Source organism: Lethenteron reissneri, chromosome 57 (genome assembly GCF_015708825.2).
Source record: "Lethenteron reissneri isolate LAM-NWPU_2019-01 chromosome 57, ASM1570882v1, whole genome shotgun sequence".
Lineage (NCBI taxonomy): Eukaryota > Metazoa > Chordata > Hyperoartia > Petromyzontiformes > Petromyzontidae > Lethenteron > Lethenteron reissneri.
In genome coordinates this window covers 1372396-1392826 of record NC_083835.1, presented here as the reverse complement: position 1 = coordinate 1392826, position 20431 = coordinate 1372396, and the positions used below count along the sequence as shown (strand labels likewise).

At 49.9% G+C, this 20431-nt stretch overlaps 1 protein-coding gene across 1 annotated transcript in view; it reads right to left on the bottom strand.

Moving 5' to 3' along the window:
- The window catches only part of LOC133357201 (unconventional myosin-XVI-like), a 170747-nt gene that overhangs the window by 42517 nt on the left and 107799 nt on the right, over positions 1–20431 (bottom strand). Inside the window, 2 exon segments of the mRNA XM_061575030.1 lie at positions 8357–8562; positions 11273–11356. Coding sequence (XP_061431014.1) covers positions 8357–8562; positions 11273–11356 — 290 coding nt within the window.

The window sequence follows — 20431 nt, the reverse complement described above, 5'->3', positions numbered from 1 at the left end:
CATGGAGAAATCCGATGAGCTATGAAGCTCTTTTTCCACAGATGTCCAGTAGTAATGGTTTTCAGAGTATCACGATGTGCACGAATGTAATAGACTCTTTATCGTGATAATTCGTTGAATCGCTGATGGGATGGGATGGCGAATATCTCCACGCATAGTCAAATCACCCATAAGAGGTTGAGCATTTGGTGATCCTGGACCGATTTTACCTTCCAAGCCATCCTTACTCCGCCTGTAACAGACATCGGCTGACCAGCAAGCAGGATTCCTTCCTTAATTGGGGTTCCGCAGTGGCAAGATATTCACTACCTCGCCTGGTATCCAGAAGGTCATGGGTTTGATCCCGACCCTGACGCCTGTTGTATATTTGGAGTTTGCATGTTCTCACCGTGGTCACGCAGATTTGTCTTCGGGTTTACCCTCCACGGTCAGAATCAACGTGCTATCATTTGTGGCCAGGTCGCTTCTGAAAATATATATCTCAGTGGGCCTTAAATGGTAAAATGAAAATGAGTTTAGTGCGATGAACGTAAATTCTGGTCCCCGTTCAATCGCCATAATTCACGGAACGCGGACGACAGCAAAGTGCACGCAGACCGCCCGTCTTTACTGCCCCCCCCCCACAGTGACCACGTGCCCCCCATTAGGAGGATGTAATGGCCCATGGGGAGCCCTGGGGCGATGCCGCGAGGTCAAGAGGTGGGGCCGTGGTTGTGTGTTCACACGGCACCCCTGGGACAGTCTACCGGCTGGCCCACGGGCATCAGTGCGGGCTAGGGTTACTTAACTTTTAATGTATTGCTCAGCTACAATGGCGTTTCCGTTCTGGAACTGTGCTGATGTATATTGGTCAACGCTGTTATACCCCGCTGACTCCCTTCGGCGGTTCTCACGTGATCCATTGTTACACCTGTAATGCTGCTTACAACACAGACACGTGTTTCCCTTGCACAATGGGCTCACGTTTAAAAGGCGCATCATCTTACACAATCACTCGACAGAAGTCGGTCACCTCACCTGTACCAGTGAACTAAATTAACCCGATGTGTTGACTGAATAAAGTCTCGGGAGTGAACTAGGCTGAAGTGAAATAAAAACAAACTAATAAAGGAATGTCTTTATGTTGCACATTCATACATGGCCAGACTCAGGTAATTAAACTCTGATATATTGATTTGAAGCTTTCGTGACTGGAGGAATCCATACTCTTTAGTTCTTTCGGTAAAGTCACGTAGGTATAAAATATATTAAATCACGACGTTTCGGGCGCAATACAAGCGTCCAGTCATCAGGTGGGACAACCACAGCAAGAAACAATTGCTGAAGTGGACAAAAGAGCTGCTGTAACAAGAGGCTATATAGGTAAGAAACTTTACCGAAAGAACCAAAGAGTATGGATCCCTGCAGTCACGAAAACTTCAAATCTAGATGGATTGTTTTATTTTATACCTACGTGACTTTACCGAAAGAACCAAAGCGTTTAAACTCCTGATACTTGAAGACCAGTTTTAATCAAAAGCGATCATCATCATCATCACCATCTGTTCCCTTTCTGCAGCTCATTAACGACAATGGGACTTGACAGATTTCCACCACCGTTCTCTGTCTTTAACCAGTATCACTGCGTCGCTCAGTCTCAATCATTTCCCTCCAACATCTTGAACCGTTGCCTCGATTTCACCGTCTTGGCCTCTACTCCTGATTCCTTCCATTTTTGTAATCACACGGCCAAGTACAGGATCCATGTTCGGGGGGATCAGTCTCATGACGCATCCAAAACCACGCCATTCTTCTTCCCTGCACTTAGTATCACGTCGTTGTTTTTCCTGGCAATTCGAGTGAGCTATCAGAACTCGAACCCAGGCTATCCCAGCGAAGCTCGCTCACGGCTACGACAGGGGAGGATCATTAGGCCCCAGAGACACCCGGCCACACCTAGGACACTAATAGCATTACCGTTTTAATAGCATATTCCCGTCCACCACAAGCAGAGGAAATGCCAGCCCGAGTGTAAGTGGCTGTCGAGTTGGGTGTAATTGAGACAAGTCATTAGGACGATACACCAGTGAGCGTGTGCATGGGAGACCCGGTGTCCCATTACATGCTTGAACCTGACGCCAGCAGAAGGCACGACAATCATCATCTGCAAGTGCAGAGGACAGGAGCGAGGCAGCTGCCCCATTACGGGCGTCATTATTGTCTCTGGCAACTGATCTCATTCTCGGGGGAAATGTGGAAAATTCTAAAATATTTCTCGCCACGGCCGCACGCGCTCGCTCGGCTCAGCCAGCGGAGGTTTGACGTCCCGTCCATAATCTCGTATTCATTATTTTCTTCGATGAATGTTGTTGTGTGAGCAGTCGTTTGTTTGTTTTTCACGATTTGTTCTGCAGTGTACGACGCGCCGGTCGATTTTGTTGCCGAAGGCGCCGTCTGGATACAAACACCGATTTGTTCGCAAACGCACGCGAAACGTCGATTCATTTGCTTATGTGCGTACATCGCAAATGTGCGTTTAACTCATTAGCCCGGAGGGAGTAAACACCTTGCTTGTACACAGAAACATTGCCAAGGTGGAAAACGAAATAACTTTAGCAAAGGAATTGTCCAGGTATTTGGGTGTGCTCAAGAGTAGAGAAATGTTGTCGATCTGCTGCCACAATATGTTTTACGCAGAACACAGAGATGAAAGCCACTGATGTCCAGCAGACAGGACCGCTGGTTCAGGTCTCATTATTAAAACCTACGCACAGTACTGGGTGAGCGTCGGTGCAGTGCCAACGGCTGAGCTCTGGCTCTGAGAGAAGACAGTGCCCTCTGCTGATGGCAGACAAGAGGCTTCATGTGCCATGGATCCCAGTCATAGGACCAGGCTCAGGTAAGGTTCTCATCAGGGTAATAATATTTATGAGCGGCGCAGGTGAGAGCCAGACGATCGTTGTCTATCGGTGTCGACTCCAGCCGGTTACTTTGTTTTAATTTTCGATTTAAAGCTTTCGTGACTGCGGCCACAAGTTTATGCCGATTTTGCAAGAAGCGTCAAATGAAAACCAGGCATGAGACAGTTAATAGATGATCGGCATATCGACAAGGCCATGCTGAAAATAGTAGTGCATGATGATGATCATCATCAGCCATGATCAATCCACTGCTAGACGATGGCCTCTCTGTGTCCTCACCGATCTTACGATGCTGCGATGTAATAATTCACCTAGCACCTGCACACGAGATGATATCATCGTTCCATCTCCTCAGTAGACGTCCCTTCAGAGGCGTTCCATGACTGCATGGTATGATTGTACGAGTCACCTGAAGCCTCATCCAATCACTTTTAACCTCATCATTTGTACACAACCAATGAAAGGTACATTGAACAAAAGTACAAAAGAAATGACCCGTAAATATGTCAAAGCCATATCTAGAAATGGGAAAGTTATCTAAAATGTGTACAAACCTTTGACGATCATCATGATGAACTGTTTTGCTCCGTTTTTTTTGTCTTGGTCAAAGGCCACAGGCTATGCTTGGCTCACCATTACTACAACGTTAGGCTCGACTGGTCCCTTGTGGTCAGTCAACTCACGACTCTACACTGAACACACACCCAGGCCCTCTGACTCACAGCCTCACTGACTCACAGATGAACAACTTGTATTTCTTGCAATGCAGGTGGCCCACTTTGGTAATTTTCAGAACAACGCTGGGTCAGGGAAATGGAATTTAGCCGGGTGGTGGTGGCTATGCACGTGGCTTATTATCCAGCCCCGTGGAGGCAGCCGCGAGGGTTGGTGGGTCACCACACAGATGTTGTAAATCTCCCTTCCCGTGGGCCTCGAGGAGGTGCCGTCCCCTGGCTCGCCAGGAGAAGGCGGTACAGCCAAGTGTAGCCTCCACCTGTTCCGTCTGTACGGGACAGAGGGTTATCCCCCTGGCACAAGTGAGTTTTCTCCGGGAGCTCCAGTTTCCCACCACAAGTAAACACCCATTAATTCGCCGATAACACCTTCATATATAAGAGGACTGCAGCTCTTGGCAACTGTTGGTGCCGGCTAACCACGTTGTTGCTGCCTTTCCCACTTCCCTCTGGTTCCTCGCCACTCTGAGAGGTTTTCTCTTCTTCGAGAGCGAGAAAATCCTACGCGACGGCGCGTCACAATCCGGGAAGATCATTGTCATTATAATCACGTGATTGGAACATCTGAAACTGTATAAACTGGTGCAACGAGCGGCTTGCACCTCACGCAAGCCCTTTTGTCCCTTTCGCTCCCCATCGACTGCAGACTTCCTGCGGGCAAGTGCAGCCTTCATGCTGCCTAGCTTAGAGATCTGGGTGGGGGGGCCCGCACTGCATACGCCATCCCCTGTCACCTCCTCCCGGCCACTCACGCCGAAAAGACAGCGTCCTCGGACAAGCCTGAACGTTTCCATTAGCGCTGCGCAGCGCACAAATGTCAGGTCTTTAATTACAAGGTGACCATCGTACCTGCAGATCAATGGGACGTTAATGGTTACATTTGCCGGGGCTCAATTTAAACCTGCCCACCGGAAACCCGAGCTTCTGCTTGCGATGGGGCAGCAAGGGCTCAGCCACGTGATAGCGACGAATCAACCTGTTTTAATTCGCCACAGCCCACAAGATGCCACCTGACGGACGTGCGGGCACAATGCCCACGGCAAACGAGAGTTGAAGGCAACAGCGGGAAAAAGGAGGTCCACAGAAGCGGACCGGACTGGGTGTCACTCGGGAATAATTTGGACGTACGAATGCAATGCCAACAGCTCCTCCGTTTACAGAAATAGGCGGAGGAAGAACTCCGGAATGGCCTGAGGAGCCACGAGACCTCGCAGAGCCTGGGATGGAGAGGAGAGGAAGACATTTCTGGAAAAATATCGGGTTTAGAGCCAGTCAAGCACATACATTGCCGAGAGGTGCAGACTGAAAGTCCGGTGACGTGATCTACGGCAACCGGGCCTCGGTCCATCAGACTGCGTCGTCTCAGTTGCAGCACTGTGTTCAACCCCCAAACACCCCCCCCCGGTCCTGCCACCCACCCCATCTCCCCCCCCCCTTGTACCCCGCCCTGCCCCCCATCTTGCCCTACTTACCCCCCCCTCCCCTTACCGTCCCGAGACATTGTCGCAAATCAGATTCGGGATTCGATTCAAGAATTTTGGCGAACGCAGTGGCCGCTCGTGGTTGCCGGGGTCACGTGAACTCATTACAGGCAATGCACAAATAGAAACGAACATCGATTCTTGCACATGGGGGTCGCGATTCATGGCTCGAATTTACATGAACGAGTTGGTGCGTTGGAAGCCTCGCGACCGAAGGCAAGAGAATTTCAATTCGCCGTGATCAAAGTTGCTGTCGCCCTCGTATTTCTGCAATCGTTTCCTGGACAATTGGCGATTGTGAAAGTTGCTGGGTTTTTCACCATTTGTTTCTCATGATATTGGAGCGTGGACACCAAAGCTAGGGATACGTGTGTATGGATATGCACGTGTGTTGAACTTCATTCGCACCGTGCGTAGCCAACCGTGCTAATTGGAGGTAGGTCATCGTGACCTCTACGGCAACAGGCCACGGGCAAAGGTCCTTGCGGCCTGAGGTTCAAGGCTCATGTTGGCCCCAAAGTGGGGCCTCATAACCATGGGTGCCCTCTCATTTGTCTTAATTTAAATTGTGCAAATTTGAGATTTAGGTTATCACATTCGCATTACTCTTGTGACTGATGCCACGGCGCGACCGACGACCGCATCGTGCACACCATGGGCTGCTGTAGGAATCAAACTCGTCCACGAGGCTCGGTGGAGACGGCGTTCGGCATGGAGGATAAACCACGAGCCGGCTTGCGCGGCGGTCAAACGTGCACTCGTTTCACCTCGCCGCTCACGCGCGCACACACACACGCGCGCGCACACACACACGCGCCCCAGGGGACTCTGGTTAAGGTGTAAACACCGTCGAGCTCGCAGGGTGATGGACACGTGAAGCGCGCAACGAGATTTTACGTCCTTCAACATCACACATCAACGGGCCAATTACGTAGCGCTGCACACTCGCCTCGATCGAGGGTTGAAGGCGAGCGACCGAGCGAGCGACCGAGCGAGCTGGTCTCGTTGCCGCTATTTTGACACGCGGCTGTTTCTATTCCTCTCCTTGAAATGTATTTTTAATACGCGGCGGTGGCCCGGCGCACGCAGGCGGTTGATCACAGCGGCCGTGCCCCTCGTGCGCTCGCGGGGAGGTGGAACCTAAAAAGGATTCCGGCGGAGTCCTCCGGAGCAAAGCGGCGTGGCGACCTTCGCGGATGAAAGCGACGGGGCCGGTTGTCACCGGCGGAGGAACGGCGCGCGCGGGACGACAGATCCCGGCACGCCGGTGACCTTTCCACGCTCGGCCCGTCAGCGACGCCACGTTCGCTTTCATTTTCTTTTTCCCCAGGGGATACATTTTTTTTTTCCAGCCGAATGAGCGAAACGTCAGAACGTGCGTCGGGGACGACTGTTGATGATGATGTTGTTGTTGTAGCCGCCGTTGAAACCCGTGGCTTCGGGGAGGCAACGGAGAGGAATGTCTCGGGGTTAAACCTGGAAGGAATCGGGAACTCCACTCCTTCATGGCCGCTGTGCACCAAGGACCCTTGCTTCGTGCGCTACGCGATCATTTGGCATGACAGCATTGTTTACTAAACATCGATAATGATTATTATCTGTACGCTGTTGTGTCTAAAGACCTGCAATTGCACCAGCATGCTGTGCAAGGCAACCTTGAAAATATGAAAAAAAAATTGGCGATTACGCTGCTGCATTGTGAGTGGTGCACGCGCACCTTTAAGAAACGCACAGATCCGTCAACAAACACTGCGGCCTTAAAAGGAGAACATGTATAATAGGTGACGTTTCTGGCAATAGCCCTTCATGTGCTATGAAGAAGGGCCCCGATGTTAAATACAGTTTGTTATTTTAAGGCCACACAGTGTTGTTGACGAATATGTTGAGTTTTATTTATTTATTTATGTATAAATAAAATAATTATTTTAACTTATAAAACACCCTTAAACGATCGTTCTCAGGGCGCTAAACAGCATGGACAAAAGCAAACGACACACCGGCAAAATCCGAATGATTCCCTTCAAACATCTACAGATATTCTGCCCGCCGCGAATCAGAGAGGAGAGATCACCCCCGACCATCACCAGCACCCCTCGGGGAAGAGAGGGAAGGCAACGTGGCCCAGCCTGGCAGGGGGCAGTTCTGCGCCAGGGCACCGTAGGGATTCGAGAGCGAGGCTCGTGCGACCCAAGACGGCGACTCGCGACGTCGTCGAGGCTGCGTTGGCCACGTCGTCTCTTTCCGTGTCGCTCGCTGCTGTGATCACAGAGGCCGGGCGAGGTTGTCAGCCACTGCCACGAGCTGGACGCTCGGCGAGGGTAGAGGTCAGTCAGGGGTCAAGGCCGGGAGATGTCGTGCATTGCTCGACGACGTTCAAGTACGAAGATAAAAAAAACGCCGTCCGCTCGGAGGAGCCGTAGCCGAGGTGACAAGAGGACACGGGGCTGCTTCGTTGGAAATCGGTCTTCGATCGATCGCTTTTAGTCTTTTCCGATTGATTTTATTGTGCCCTCAAGAAGGGCCATGTACCGAAACATCGGCCTATTATATATATATTTTGTCACGGCTTTCAATATTAAGGTCAGGCACAATTGGAGGCACTGCACAGAGAAGAGGCAGCCACCGGTAGCAAAGAGGTGGAAGGTCACAGTGCATTGTTAAGCATCGACCAGCACTCATCGCTGAGAGCAAGCTACGCGGTGATTGTTTCAAATCGATGCCACAAATCCACCATCCAGTCAAACTCCAATTATTATCCATGACAATTTGGCAATGGCTCGGTACGGCACCTTGAGTTGTAGTTTTATTTTAACACCGTAAGGGGTAATGGTGCGGCCCTGCGATTGCTTGCTTAAACCGCAGCGCAGCGCGCTAACCACTACAAAGACAAAGATCCGCCGTATAGCCTTACCAGACTGTAGAAGCGAGTGCTGTTAGCGAGCACCTATAAAGGCCGGCACGGCACATGAGGGAGTGGATGGCCAACACCGCGCCCGGCCGCCTTTATCTCCCGAGTAACGATGTATAAACATCGCACCTGGTACGAATTTGAGTCTGAGTCGACCTAGGGGAGGCTCAGGACCTGTTCACATAATAGTCACTGATGTTGGCCGTGAGCGGCAATCAAACCCGGGTCGCCAGGTTCATAGCGCAGCGCAGCGCTAACCGCCACGCTAACACACACACACGCACGCAGCAACAGAAACTGCACCAAACAGAGACTCAGCGCCGGGCAACGCACCGGTCCAGGAAGTCGGCGAACGGGAGTCGCGCCGGGAACCCGAAGCGGCGCAGGCGGACGGTGTGCAGCACCCGCGCGTGCCGCAGCTGGGCCGACACCAGCTCGGCCTCGAAGGCGTCGGGCCGGCCGGCCTCGTTGGGACGCACGCAGCGCAGGTGGTGCTGGGTGCAGCCGCCCAGCCGAAGCAGCGCGTCGCTCAGCGACATCTGATGGGGGCCGGCACGGGGGTGGTACGGTCACTCGGGGAGACAAGAGTCTTCAACATGGGTGAAGGAATCAATGAGGTAAGGTCACTGGGAACAGTAACCAAGGTAGGAGCGATATGAGGGTGGTAAAGGATGCGACCGATCGCCGGAGAGCGAGTCGGTGAGTGCTGGATCATCAATGACCGCGATTGTAGAAACATTCTAGAATTATCATTAGCAGCAACCATTATGAGTCCACTGTTTGATGAAGAACTCCAACCCCGTCAGCATCTCGCATAATGCTGCGATCCAACCTTCTATTAGCCGATGTCATCGCTCCGTCTCAGCGATGGACATTGTCCGAGGTGAGTTGCCAATGTTGTTAATCTCATCTCTTCGCGCAATGTCTCCTGCCCAAGCTCACTCACGTAATTATAGCAGCAGACGTATTTTTCAAGTCGAATCAACCACTAACTTATTGAATTTTTCAAACATTCCAATGCAGCACCCTCCACTGGAATGTCTTGAGACTTGGCGAGTCTTTTGCTGGATAAATAAAGGAACATTATTCTTACTGCCACATCAGCTGGCACCAAACTCCTCTCTCTGGCCCATGTAACGGTAACCCCCCTCCTCCCTCTGAGCACTTCATGAGCACGGCCGTTCGTGACCCCACCCCACCCTCCGTAAGGTCACGCTCGCAGCTCGGCCTCTCAGATAAATTCACTCGCAAGCGGCGAGCACAGGTGACGGCACGGGGCGGGGATGTGACGGCCACCAGCGGCGGTGATAGCGTCGAGGGTCACGCGAAAGCGACCGAGCACTTTGCACCGCCACGCTCCGTGGGGGGGGGGGGGGGGGGGGGCAGTGTGGGGTCTCTCGCCTGTAATGCTTCTCTCAGCGGGGGGCTGATGCCTCTGCCTCGAAGCCGTTTGCTCTCACGTCTGGTGGTGTCATCGATCAGCTGTGGCCTCCGCTTTTTTCCGATTACACCACCCACGGGTATGGTCCGGAGTTATTGCAACGTTTGCACACGTATTTTGTAATTTCTGTATCTCAGTGAGCAAGGTTTTATTTTTACAGTAGAAATCCGGGAATTTTTAGTCATCTCTTGGCAGGATGAATATGAGAGGTGGGATTTAGACTGATAATGTCATAACGTGCGCTCCGTGTTTGCATAAATGAAATATGTGCTGCACGTGCCCGTGATTTGTATGTTGAGCTAGAATGTTTATTCATGTTGCTGAGTAAAGATATCTTGTGCATTTATGTGTTTATTTTCAATATTTGTTTTTTGGTCTTATTCCTATTCATAATCTGCTTTTGCTTCCAGTGTCACGTCACGGGATGGAGTGTTCATTCAGACCTCTCTCTCAGCAGTGCATACCCAGTCTGTTATAGAATGATCCGCAAAAGGAGATATCACAGAACCACTTCTGAATTCCCTTCACGTTACGTTTTCCTCCCAGCACAAAAGGGAATGGTGGACTATTCCATATTCCCTACCAAAAAAATATATATATATATTTTGCTCACAAATCAAGCAGATGTCTTTTTTTTTACTCGTGAAAATTTAAATTTAACATACATGTTTGTGTACAGTTATTTTTGACCAGGCTGAAACCAGCAACTCATTACAATTGGGATCCGTATTAAATCATGGCGTTGGGTGCTTGGATGCGAACCCAGGATCTGAGTGGTGCCGGGCTCAGCGCTCCGACCCCTAGGCCACCCGGCTAACTCCATTACTTTCCCATGCGTACGGAATACAAAGTGTGGTCTCCCGGATGAGGTCGTGAGTTGATCAGTTCTTCTCTGAAGCTCTCTCCACGTGCTAACACAGGCATCTGCAGGTGCTGATGAGGCCACCACTGCGCTCGGTTTAGCACACACACCCTGCCACCGGTAGAGCTGCTACATTCACCACAAAGTCAGAAACATTCGATGCTTGAATTGAATCGTGATCATGGATCACGAAAATGTGCCAAATCACACGGGGGGTAAAATCGTTCTGAAGCTTTACTACACTGTGCAAATTGCCAGCTGCACGTGATAACAGGGGCGACACGGTGGTGAGATGTTAACTACCTCGCCTGATATACAGGAGGTCGTGCGTTCAATCCCGACCCTGACGCCTGCTGTATATTTGGAGTTTGCCTCTTCTCACCGTGGTCGTGTGGATTTTTCTCAGTCGGGCTCTCTGGTTTTTCCCTCCACATTTAGAAAGAGGCGTTTCGATTATTTGGCCGCGCAAATTTCCACAAGATAAGCCACTTCCTCGAACTATCATTGGTGGCCACGTCGCTTCTGAAAAATAGCTACATAGCTCAGTGGGCCTTTCTTAGTAAAATAAAAAAGCAGATTATGGTTTATACATAAGCTCCTGCCCCAGATTACGATCATCATCGTCGTCGTCATCATCAGCAGGTGTACTCACCCGCAGCTGAGACGTGAGTGTCAGTTGCTGCCCCTGATTACGATCATCATCATCATCGTCATCATCGTCGTCGTCGTCATCATCAGCAGGTGTACTCACCCGCAGCTGAGACGTGAGTGTCAGTTGCTGCCCCTGATTACGATCATCATCATCATCGTCATCATCGTCGTCGTCGTCATCATCAGCAGGTGTATTCACCCGCAACTGAGACGTGAGTGTCAGCTGCTGCCCCTGATTACGATCATCATCATCGTCATCATCGTCGTCGTCGTCATCATCAGCAGGTGTACTCACCCGCAGCTGAGAGGTGAGTGTCAGCTGCTGCCCGTGCTCCAGGCTCTCTGCCAGGCTGCTGGCTTCGCCCTTCTTCTTGAGCAGCTGCAGGAGGAAGAAGGAGAGAACATAGCGACAACGCGTTTGGAGTTCGCCGACACGACAGCTATCTCACAGGTGCGACGCGGGCGGAAAGGTACGACCAGCACGCTTTGGCTATGTACGGTGTGAAAGAAGGTCAACATACGTACACTCGTGTACGACGAGGGTTACGCACCGATGCATCTGTTTCATGCAGAGTCAAGATCAAGACGCCATCGTGGCCAAAGCTGTAGATGCCACCACCACACCTCGCTCAAACGCATTCTACCAAACGCATTTTGACCGCAAGTGTTGTGGTTAATGCAAACATGATCTTTGTATAAAAGTTTTGTTGCCAGATAAAAGGGTAAAAACCTATTACTATATCTTGCTAATGTCAAAGGAGGTCTCATAATGTAAATGCTTACTCCGAGCTCTCAATACTCTGATGGTGCATTGTCTTTGAGTTGTGCGCCTATTGGCGTCATCTGGTTCAACACCATGGGAAAATGGGCTCTAAGAAAAGCTGTCTCGGGTGTGGACCAATCAATTTCAAGGACAGTGCATACATTATCAGAGTTGACTTTTTGTTTGCATTTTGACTGCAAGTGTTGTGGTCAATACAAACATGATCCCTTGTATAAAGGTGTCAGTTTTGTTGCCAGATAAAAGGGTAAAAACCTATTACCAGATCCCAGGTATCGACAAAAGTTTTGGTTGAGTATGTACGAGTCGCGATAGCGTGTGATGCCACTTGAGTGATTCAGCAGCATGCCGTGGATGATGTGTAGTGAAGAGCAGTGTGTGATGTCACTGCAGTGTGACACATTCATTCCTTAAAACATTCCACCTGGATAATTGCTTCAGATGGAACACTTTATTTGCACGGGTGTCCAGGGTGCCAGCTCACATATACGTAGCAAGCACGTGTCGACGCGGGGAGAATCATTTCAAATCTAGAACTTGTTGCTTTGCTGTGAGAAGGCACGGCAGTGCCCACCCCAGCCTCACTTGGCTGGAGCCATCGTGAAGCCGGTAAGATCATCTGACAAAAAAACGAATTTGAAGCATCACATCTTCCAAAGCATTGCAGCTCGCGAGCTGCAGCTGGCACTGTGCAGTTGGACCCAGAGCTCGCCTCGTCACAACGCATCGGACGCCTAAGCGCGATGAGTTCGGTCGCACGACGGCGTAACCGCAATTGCAGCGACGAGCAGCCGGGCTCCGAATCGTTCATCGCCGCAGCGGCCATCGCATTCCACTACCGGACCCACCGATTCGAACTCGGGTCGTGCGCGCGAGCGAGCGAGCACGGTTACAAGATGCACGGACGCCTCTCTCTCACGCTGGACGCCGAGAGTAATTCCGAGGGTGATTCCTGCGGCGAATTCTCTTCGCAGAACTCCCCCCCCCCCCCCGCTTCTGATTACCGAAGCTAATTCGACCGCGGACCCCGGGCGTATCCAGCGCGGCGGCGATGGCGCTTATTGCGGCTAACGGCTCGCTTATTGCTTCCCATCGATCAGTGGCCCCCGCGGTTCCGGGGGGGGGGAGGTTCCTTGCGAGGGGGGCTAGAGGGGGAGTGCCGCGCTCACCGCAGCGGCGGCAGTGGCGTCTTAGTGGGACGAGCACCGCGTGTGGCTGGTATCTGACGGAGTCGACGCGGCTCCGCTCGTCGCGACGCGCGACAAGCGGCGGGGTCAGGCCTGACACAGCAGGGGCGGGAGGAGGACCCTGCCTCGCTTTGCCCAACACGCATGAATATATAATAAAATGCAATGATTCCACATTGTGCCATGGATTGTACGTTTCTTTTTGAGTTTTTGGGAAGTGTTATTAAGTTATTGATAGTCGTATTTTTCTAATTTAATTTCCTTACAGGGTAAAGCCCACTCAGCAATTAACTCGTTTTCAGAGGCAACCTGGCCATACATGCCAGACACGACAGCTCCTCGAAGTGGCTATATCATCATCATCACCATCACACGTGGGGATTTATAGCAGCAGCCAAATAAGGGAAAGACATTCATCTTCTTGGTTCTTTCGGTAAAGAGTCTGACTCTGTCGAGGAGACAGAGTCAGACTCTGTCTCCTCGACAGACCTGTTCTCCACTTGAGGACGGCTACTTGCGTTGTGGCCGAAACGTCGTGAGAATTATTTTATTATGTTTTATTTTTATTATTTTATTATTTCCATTCTACGTGACTTTACCGAAAGAACCAAGAAGATGAATCCCTGCAGTCACGAAAGCTTTAAATTGAAAGGGAAAGGCATGTTTATAAATGTCGAGGGGGGGAGGGGGGGGGGTGGCACAAAACTGGAAGGACCTGGGGAAAAATCCACGCGACCACCAAGGTGAGAGAGAACACGCTAACTCCAAATATACAACACTTGGGTCATCTACATCATGGGACCTCCTTTGCCAGTAACGCAATATGAGAATAGGTTCTTCCCCTTTAATCTGGCAACAAAACAGGTTTTAAGTTTTTAAAACTGACATGATTCCTTGTTAAAGGTTTAAGTTTGGTGCTTTGACAAGTTAACACCTGTTTTGTTGCCAGATAAAAGAGATAAACCCTATTCTCATACAACACTTGGGTCCGGGATCGCACCAACGACCTCCCGCGTGCCAGGCGAGGGAGTTAACATCTCCTCACCACTGATGTTAGATATTACTCACCACTGATGTCAGATATTACTCACCACTGATGTTAGCCGTGGTGGCTGGGGAATCTAACGCAAGTCGCTGGGCTGACTGCGCAGTGCATTTTCTGGCCGGTCATCGAACAAAGATTGAAAAGTATTTCTTGATAAGTGCTTTGTGTGTATAGTTTGTTGTCCTTCCCCCGCACCTATGATCATCATGGCTACGTACGGTGCCAAAGAATTTCAACATACGTGCGTACATTAACCAATGGTCCACTGCTCTGCCTCGCATGCACATTAATAGGTGCTCGCTAACAGCATTGACATTGAAAGTCTAACCAGACCAAACACTCCGCTTGTTGAAGTGTCCCCATGGTCTCACACCGGCTGTTGTTTTATTCTCCTGCTTCATTATAATTGTCCTCGATGTGCACGGTTCACGGTTTATATGGTTACACCGTACCGAATCTCGAGATGGTCTTTGTATTTCATTCATTATTCATATGTTAATGATTATTAACGCCCTCTGTATATTATGCGTGCGTGTGTAAGGTGTGTGTGCGTGTGTGTACAGAGCTTTGGCAGAGCAAGAGTGGAGTCCTGCGCTACAAAGCCGGCGATCGGAGATTGATTCCCACTCACGGCCTGACACCAGTGCCGATTATCTAAGCTGGTCCTGGCCCTCCCCTAAGTCGGCTCAGCCTCAAATGAGTACCTGGTGCCATGTGTAAAACATCACCACGAGGGAGACAAAGGCGGCTGGGCGTGGTGCCTGCCCCCATCCTCCTCGTGTGCCGTGCCGGCCTTCACAGGTGCTACTCGCCAACAACACTTTCCCCAACAGCCTGTTCAGGCTATACGGGGGATCTTTGTCTTTGTCTTAAGCTTTGATGGCAAATTGAAAGTCTTTTAATGCACGATGAGAAGGAAAGTGCAATTAATTCTGCACGCTAGCTCGTACGCATTTATCTCCGCGTGTCAGCTCGCATGCATGATTACGTTGCGTGCGTGCACGCGTTCATCCACTCGTTCCTGCACGTGTTCATTTCAGATTACATTCGAAATGTTGTGTCGAGACGTGTGCATCGTTGCGTTTTCTGAAACGTGTGCAACGTGAGAAACGCGTGCATGCGCGCACAATACACAACACGCTTCAGACGCTTGAAAACATTCAAATAACATTTTTTTTGTTAAAGTCAGCGTTTCCTTGTTCATGCAAATGAACGGTAGTGCTAATTTATGTTTACGCTACTCCCCCTTCCCCCTCCTAAGGAATTTCCATGATGAAAATTCCATGATGGAAATGGCACCGTTTTCACCGGGAGCAGTCTATCTGAAGCACAGGCCCCTGCTGCTTCCCACGAGACGAGAGTCGATACATCAACGGTGGAGAAAAACAAGTACGGGCCGAGTGAAAGTTTAAGTGAGCAAACCTTCCCTTTTGCGGGATAGCTGCTGGGCCGCTGTCGGGCAAGTCTCTTTTCTGTGAAGTAAAAACGAAACACCGTCGCCTGGCGGGACGGACATGGTCACTAAATGTTTGCAAGCACCCCGGACATCGGAGCACCGGCCTTCAGACGGTGCGTGCGTACTGTATGTACGTTGAACTTCTTTCACGCCGTACGTAGATAAACCGTGCTAATCGGAGGTGCCGAGGAAAGACAACAAACGAAACACAAAAAGCAGGTCTCAACAAATGAGTTTTCAATCCAAATGTAAAACGCATGCAGAGAGGGGGGCGGCAGCGGAGCGGTGATACACGTGCCTCGCTGCAAGGAGTCCCTGGGTTCGATTCCCGACTCACGCCGCCCTTCCGTGCGGAGTTTGTAGGGTCTCCCCATGTTCTGCGTGGATTTTCTCCGGGTTCTCCGGTGTCCTCCCATAGGTAAAGGCACACGGTGCCATTATTTAGGTGTCGGACCGAACAACCCAATGTAGGAGCCTCCTGGCTTTGCAGTGGGTCCAGCGCCAGTCCTTTGGACTTACACCAGGGTGTGGACACGCCGCGAGCCGCCCTCAGAGCCAGCATTTAACGTTCTCTGCTCTCTATCAAGGAGAGGGTGGGAGCCACGACTGCCGGACCCGCGAGGCAGCCCAGGTGAGGGCTCTAAACAAGAGCAGTGTGCATCTTATTCAAACACTACACTTACAAATCAAATATACAGTCAATCATTGATTATCCGGCGCGCGATTATTCGGCTGCATCCAAGATTACCCGGCGGTTCCTGGCCGATCCGGTGAAACCGGCAAAACGGCTCCAAACACATCATGTTGTTGAAACAAGAGCGTAAGAGTGCGTTCATCACCCCTGGCAGAGTCTTTAAGATTGGAGTGGTAAGTGTGTTAGAGTAAATACCGTGACTTGTTACTGAATGCAGAGTGACCCCATCACCCCGCACAAGAAATCTGCTCTTATCAAGACGCTCATTCATTGAGCTAGAAAGTGTCAGATGGTGACAGTCTGAGAAGTGAAATTCAAGATGTGAAAGAAGTGCTGCAAATGAACGGTTACAATGATTCACAAATCAACAGGGCATTGAATGCCAAAACAAAATCAAATAACACGAGCATTGAAACTGCCCAAGTAATTAAAATACCATACATTGTGGGAGTAACTGATAAACTAGTATGATGTTTGGAAAAACAAAACATTCGAGTCAGATTTGGCACGGTACGTAAAATACAAAGCTATCAATAGAAGGTGTGTACAGGATTAGCTGCAAGTGCGGTAAATGTTTGGTTGGGCAAACAGGATGAATGATCAGCACGAGACTAAAAGAACATCAGAGAAATATAAAATTATTCCAAATACAACTGTCAGCAGTAGCAGAACACGCGTGCCAACGAGGACACTCAATTGATTTTGATAATGTTGAAGTTCTGTACAAAACTAGCTACTACTGGACAAGACTAATTCGAGAATCTATCGAAATTGAAAGAAATAAAAATAACTTTAACTGTTCAGATAGCTACCGCCTTAGTGCTGCGTGGAAGCGAATCATCAAATAATTCATTATTTAAATGCATGCCTATACAGGCCACCATACTTGAATAGAGATTACCGTTGGTACAGCTATTTTAATACCCACAATAGACAGGAAGGCCAAGTTCAAAGGGCTCGCACAATGCATAATGTACGTTGACTCATTAATCCCCCCCTCCCACTTTGCGCGAGAGCGCAGAAGCGTGGTCACCACATCTACGCCGCTACATAAGGAACGAGACAGGTGGACTTGGCTCTCCGACACACCGGTTAGTGCTGTACTAGTGTAGGGCTGTTACAGAGGGGCTGTTTGTGTAGGGCTGTTTGCATGGGAGCTAACGGATAACAAACACAGTGGGCGGGGACTCCGTGAGCACACGGGGTGGTGCCCGCAACGACGTCCGCACTGGACGGCGTGAGGGGGGTTTCGATCCTCTAGGGGGGTATAAAAAGGGATGAGCCAGAGAGCTCGGGGTTGTGTCTTAGAGTAGTTAAGGGAAGAAGGAAGACCGGCCAGATAGGCCCTGGACTCCCCCTGGGACGCCGCCCTTGTAAGGGCAGCGCAGGCTGGAGCCAGTGGCGTGGTCCCGGAACCAGAGTTAGTCCTCTGGGATTCCGGGTACCGTAGCCCGACTGACCAGTGTCGGGCCAGACAGCCTCCCCTAGCCCGTTAGTGGAGGACTCGGCTAGGAAGGCTAGTTAGAGGTGAATTCCCAGTTATACGGGTGAGGGGGCCGATACATCCCTCAGCGCTGTAAGACATTGAGTAAATAAATACGTGTGCCTTACCTACGGTGTCCACGCGTCTTCAAGAGTACTTCACTAGTATACTACTCTACACTATACACTACACACTAGTGCTGTACTACTGACGAATTGCCACGTTCTGTTTACGTGACAACCCTTACTAGTTGGCTGTGTCAGGTTGTGGCGGGTTTAACGACACATTTAATATTTACGCAATCTAACCCAAAAAAACCCTATATTGTGTATGTTTATTTATACCAATTACACATAGTAAACAAACTTAAAACATAAAAAAAGCATACACAACACCTGTAAACATAATCTTACGTAAGAATGTGCAAAAATAATATATATTAAATCACGATTAATAGTGATTATCTGGTGTTTTTGAAAATCAAGCACCCCCTTCCCTCCAAAGCTGCCGGATAATCGATTATCTACTGTACGTACATATGCATGATTTTATATATATTTATATATATATTTACGTATAAAATAATTTATATGTGTGTGTAACGGGATACGTCGCTCGGAGGGACGTTGACCGATGGTCAGGGATAATAGCAGAGGAATTGAACGCGTCCGAGGGGACATCCACCACGGAGATGGAGCGGCGGCTGAGATCAGCTTGTATGCAGCTGTGAGAGTGAGGCTGCAATACAATGGGGGTTTGGTACGAAGTCTTACGAGACCGCGTACGGGCTGATCCACAGGTGTGGGATTGTGACTGGAGTTACGAATTAACATTACATATTTGCCCAAACTGCTTCTTCCTCAACCTAAATCATTAGCACTAATGAGTCGAACTCCACTGGGAACAGCACCTTAATTAGCCTGCCATATTCGGTGTAATGAATGCGAAGAAATATTGTAACATATTTGTAATTGTCACTGGCATTTTAATATATATATTTTTTCATTCGTCTAATTTCCACGATTGCTGTGGATACCTTAATTAGATTCTAAATTAAGCACAGAGAACCGCTGGCCTCGACAATGGTCCCACATGCCCCCTATTAGCCACTCTATACTGTGTTCTGAATTGCGTTCGTAATATTCTGTGTGCTGTGCATCGTATTCTGTCACATCACAGTGTTCTGTGCCTCTTAATAATTTCAACTCGTAACGCACACCGCACAGTATCCACTCACGTCTCAAAGAGAGAGAGAGAGAGAGTGGATGAATCTCCCTGCGTATAGCCACCCAGGGCAGTCTAATCGCGTTACGCCAGTGAGTTGATCAGTGGGTGCTCCCCACCCTCTTCCAAGATGTCTGGTCAGCGTGGAAGAGTAGGCCAAACACCCTCTGGAGGGCCAGAGAAAGCTCTAAACGTGGAGGTCTTCCTGCGAGCGGCAGTGACAGCAGGCAATTGCAGAGCTGCACCCTTTATCTTGGTACACTGTGCTCTGCGTATGTGTAATGACAGGGTGCCACCTGCCGGCCTGGACGGGTAATCGCGGGTATGGGCAAGGCTATGTAACAACTAATCAGAAGGGGGCGTATCTGGGTTAAAGGTAAAAGTTGGGGTTAGTCGGGAAGCTCCGGGAACCTGCTGGAAGGTTCTGGAAGGGGGCGTGGCCAGATGCGGGGCCTGGCCACGCCGAGAGGTATATAAGGGAGATGGAACCGAAGGTTCAGGGTTGTTGCAGGGTCCCGGGTCCTGGCTGCGTCGCTGCTCGCCGTTCATCTCTCTCCATCATCTCTCTCCATCGTCTCTCTCCCGTCATGTCTCTCCGTCATCCGGCCGCATGGAAGATCCTCCGCACGGCTCCCATCGCCGTCATCGTCACACCAGTCAGCCAGCCGTGTGGTTGGATGTAGGCGATGGGACTATGACGAGAGGTCGGCTGTGTGTAGCTAAACTAGAGACGTATCTATATATTACTCGGTGTTGTGCCCAGTGTGAGAATAAATAAGAAGCCATCTACACGAGGGGTCTCGGCAGTCGCTCATTACGTATGTATGAATGTGAACTTCTTTTGTGCCGTAAGCAGCTATCCGTGCTAAGCGTGGTAATTGGTACGCGAGTGGCTGCTCCTTTGCGTGCGTGCACACAGATAGTGGCGCGTCGATGCCGTGTACATTGTGGTCCGCATATCATGCAATAAACTAAAAACTATGACAACTAAAAAACATTTCGTGCAATGTTCTGCGTGGCACACCCCATTTCACCTCGGTGGTGAGATGTTAACTATCTCGCCTGGTATACAGGAGGTCGTGGGTTCGATCCCGACCCTGATGCCTGCTGTCACATTTGAAGTTTGCGTGTCTCTCTTCCCATGGTCGCGTGGACTTTTCTCAGGGTTCTCCGGTTTTTCCCACCACATTTAGAATGGACGTGCGTTTAGAGTATTTGGCTGCGATAAATATCCACACGATGAAAGCCAACTTCGTTGAGCTATCATTTGTGGTCTGGTCGCTTCTGTATAGCTCAGTGGGCCTTACCTTTTAATATAAATAGTTTTTTTTTTATTTCCTGTGCCCGTTTTCTGCACAGTGTTATAACCGCGACATTCACCCCCCCCCCCCCCCCCCCACCAGGGACGTTCGGTCAGGGGAGGCAGGGAAGACAGAGCCTCACCTGTCATACTCCAATGAAAATAGCTATTACTAAAAGTAAAAAAAAGAATAATCAAATAAAATAAATATTAAGATGTTTCCACTGATCTGTGTTATAAATGTCATTTATGTACGATTCCAATAAGTTTTATAGTCAAAATCG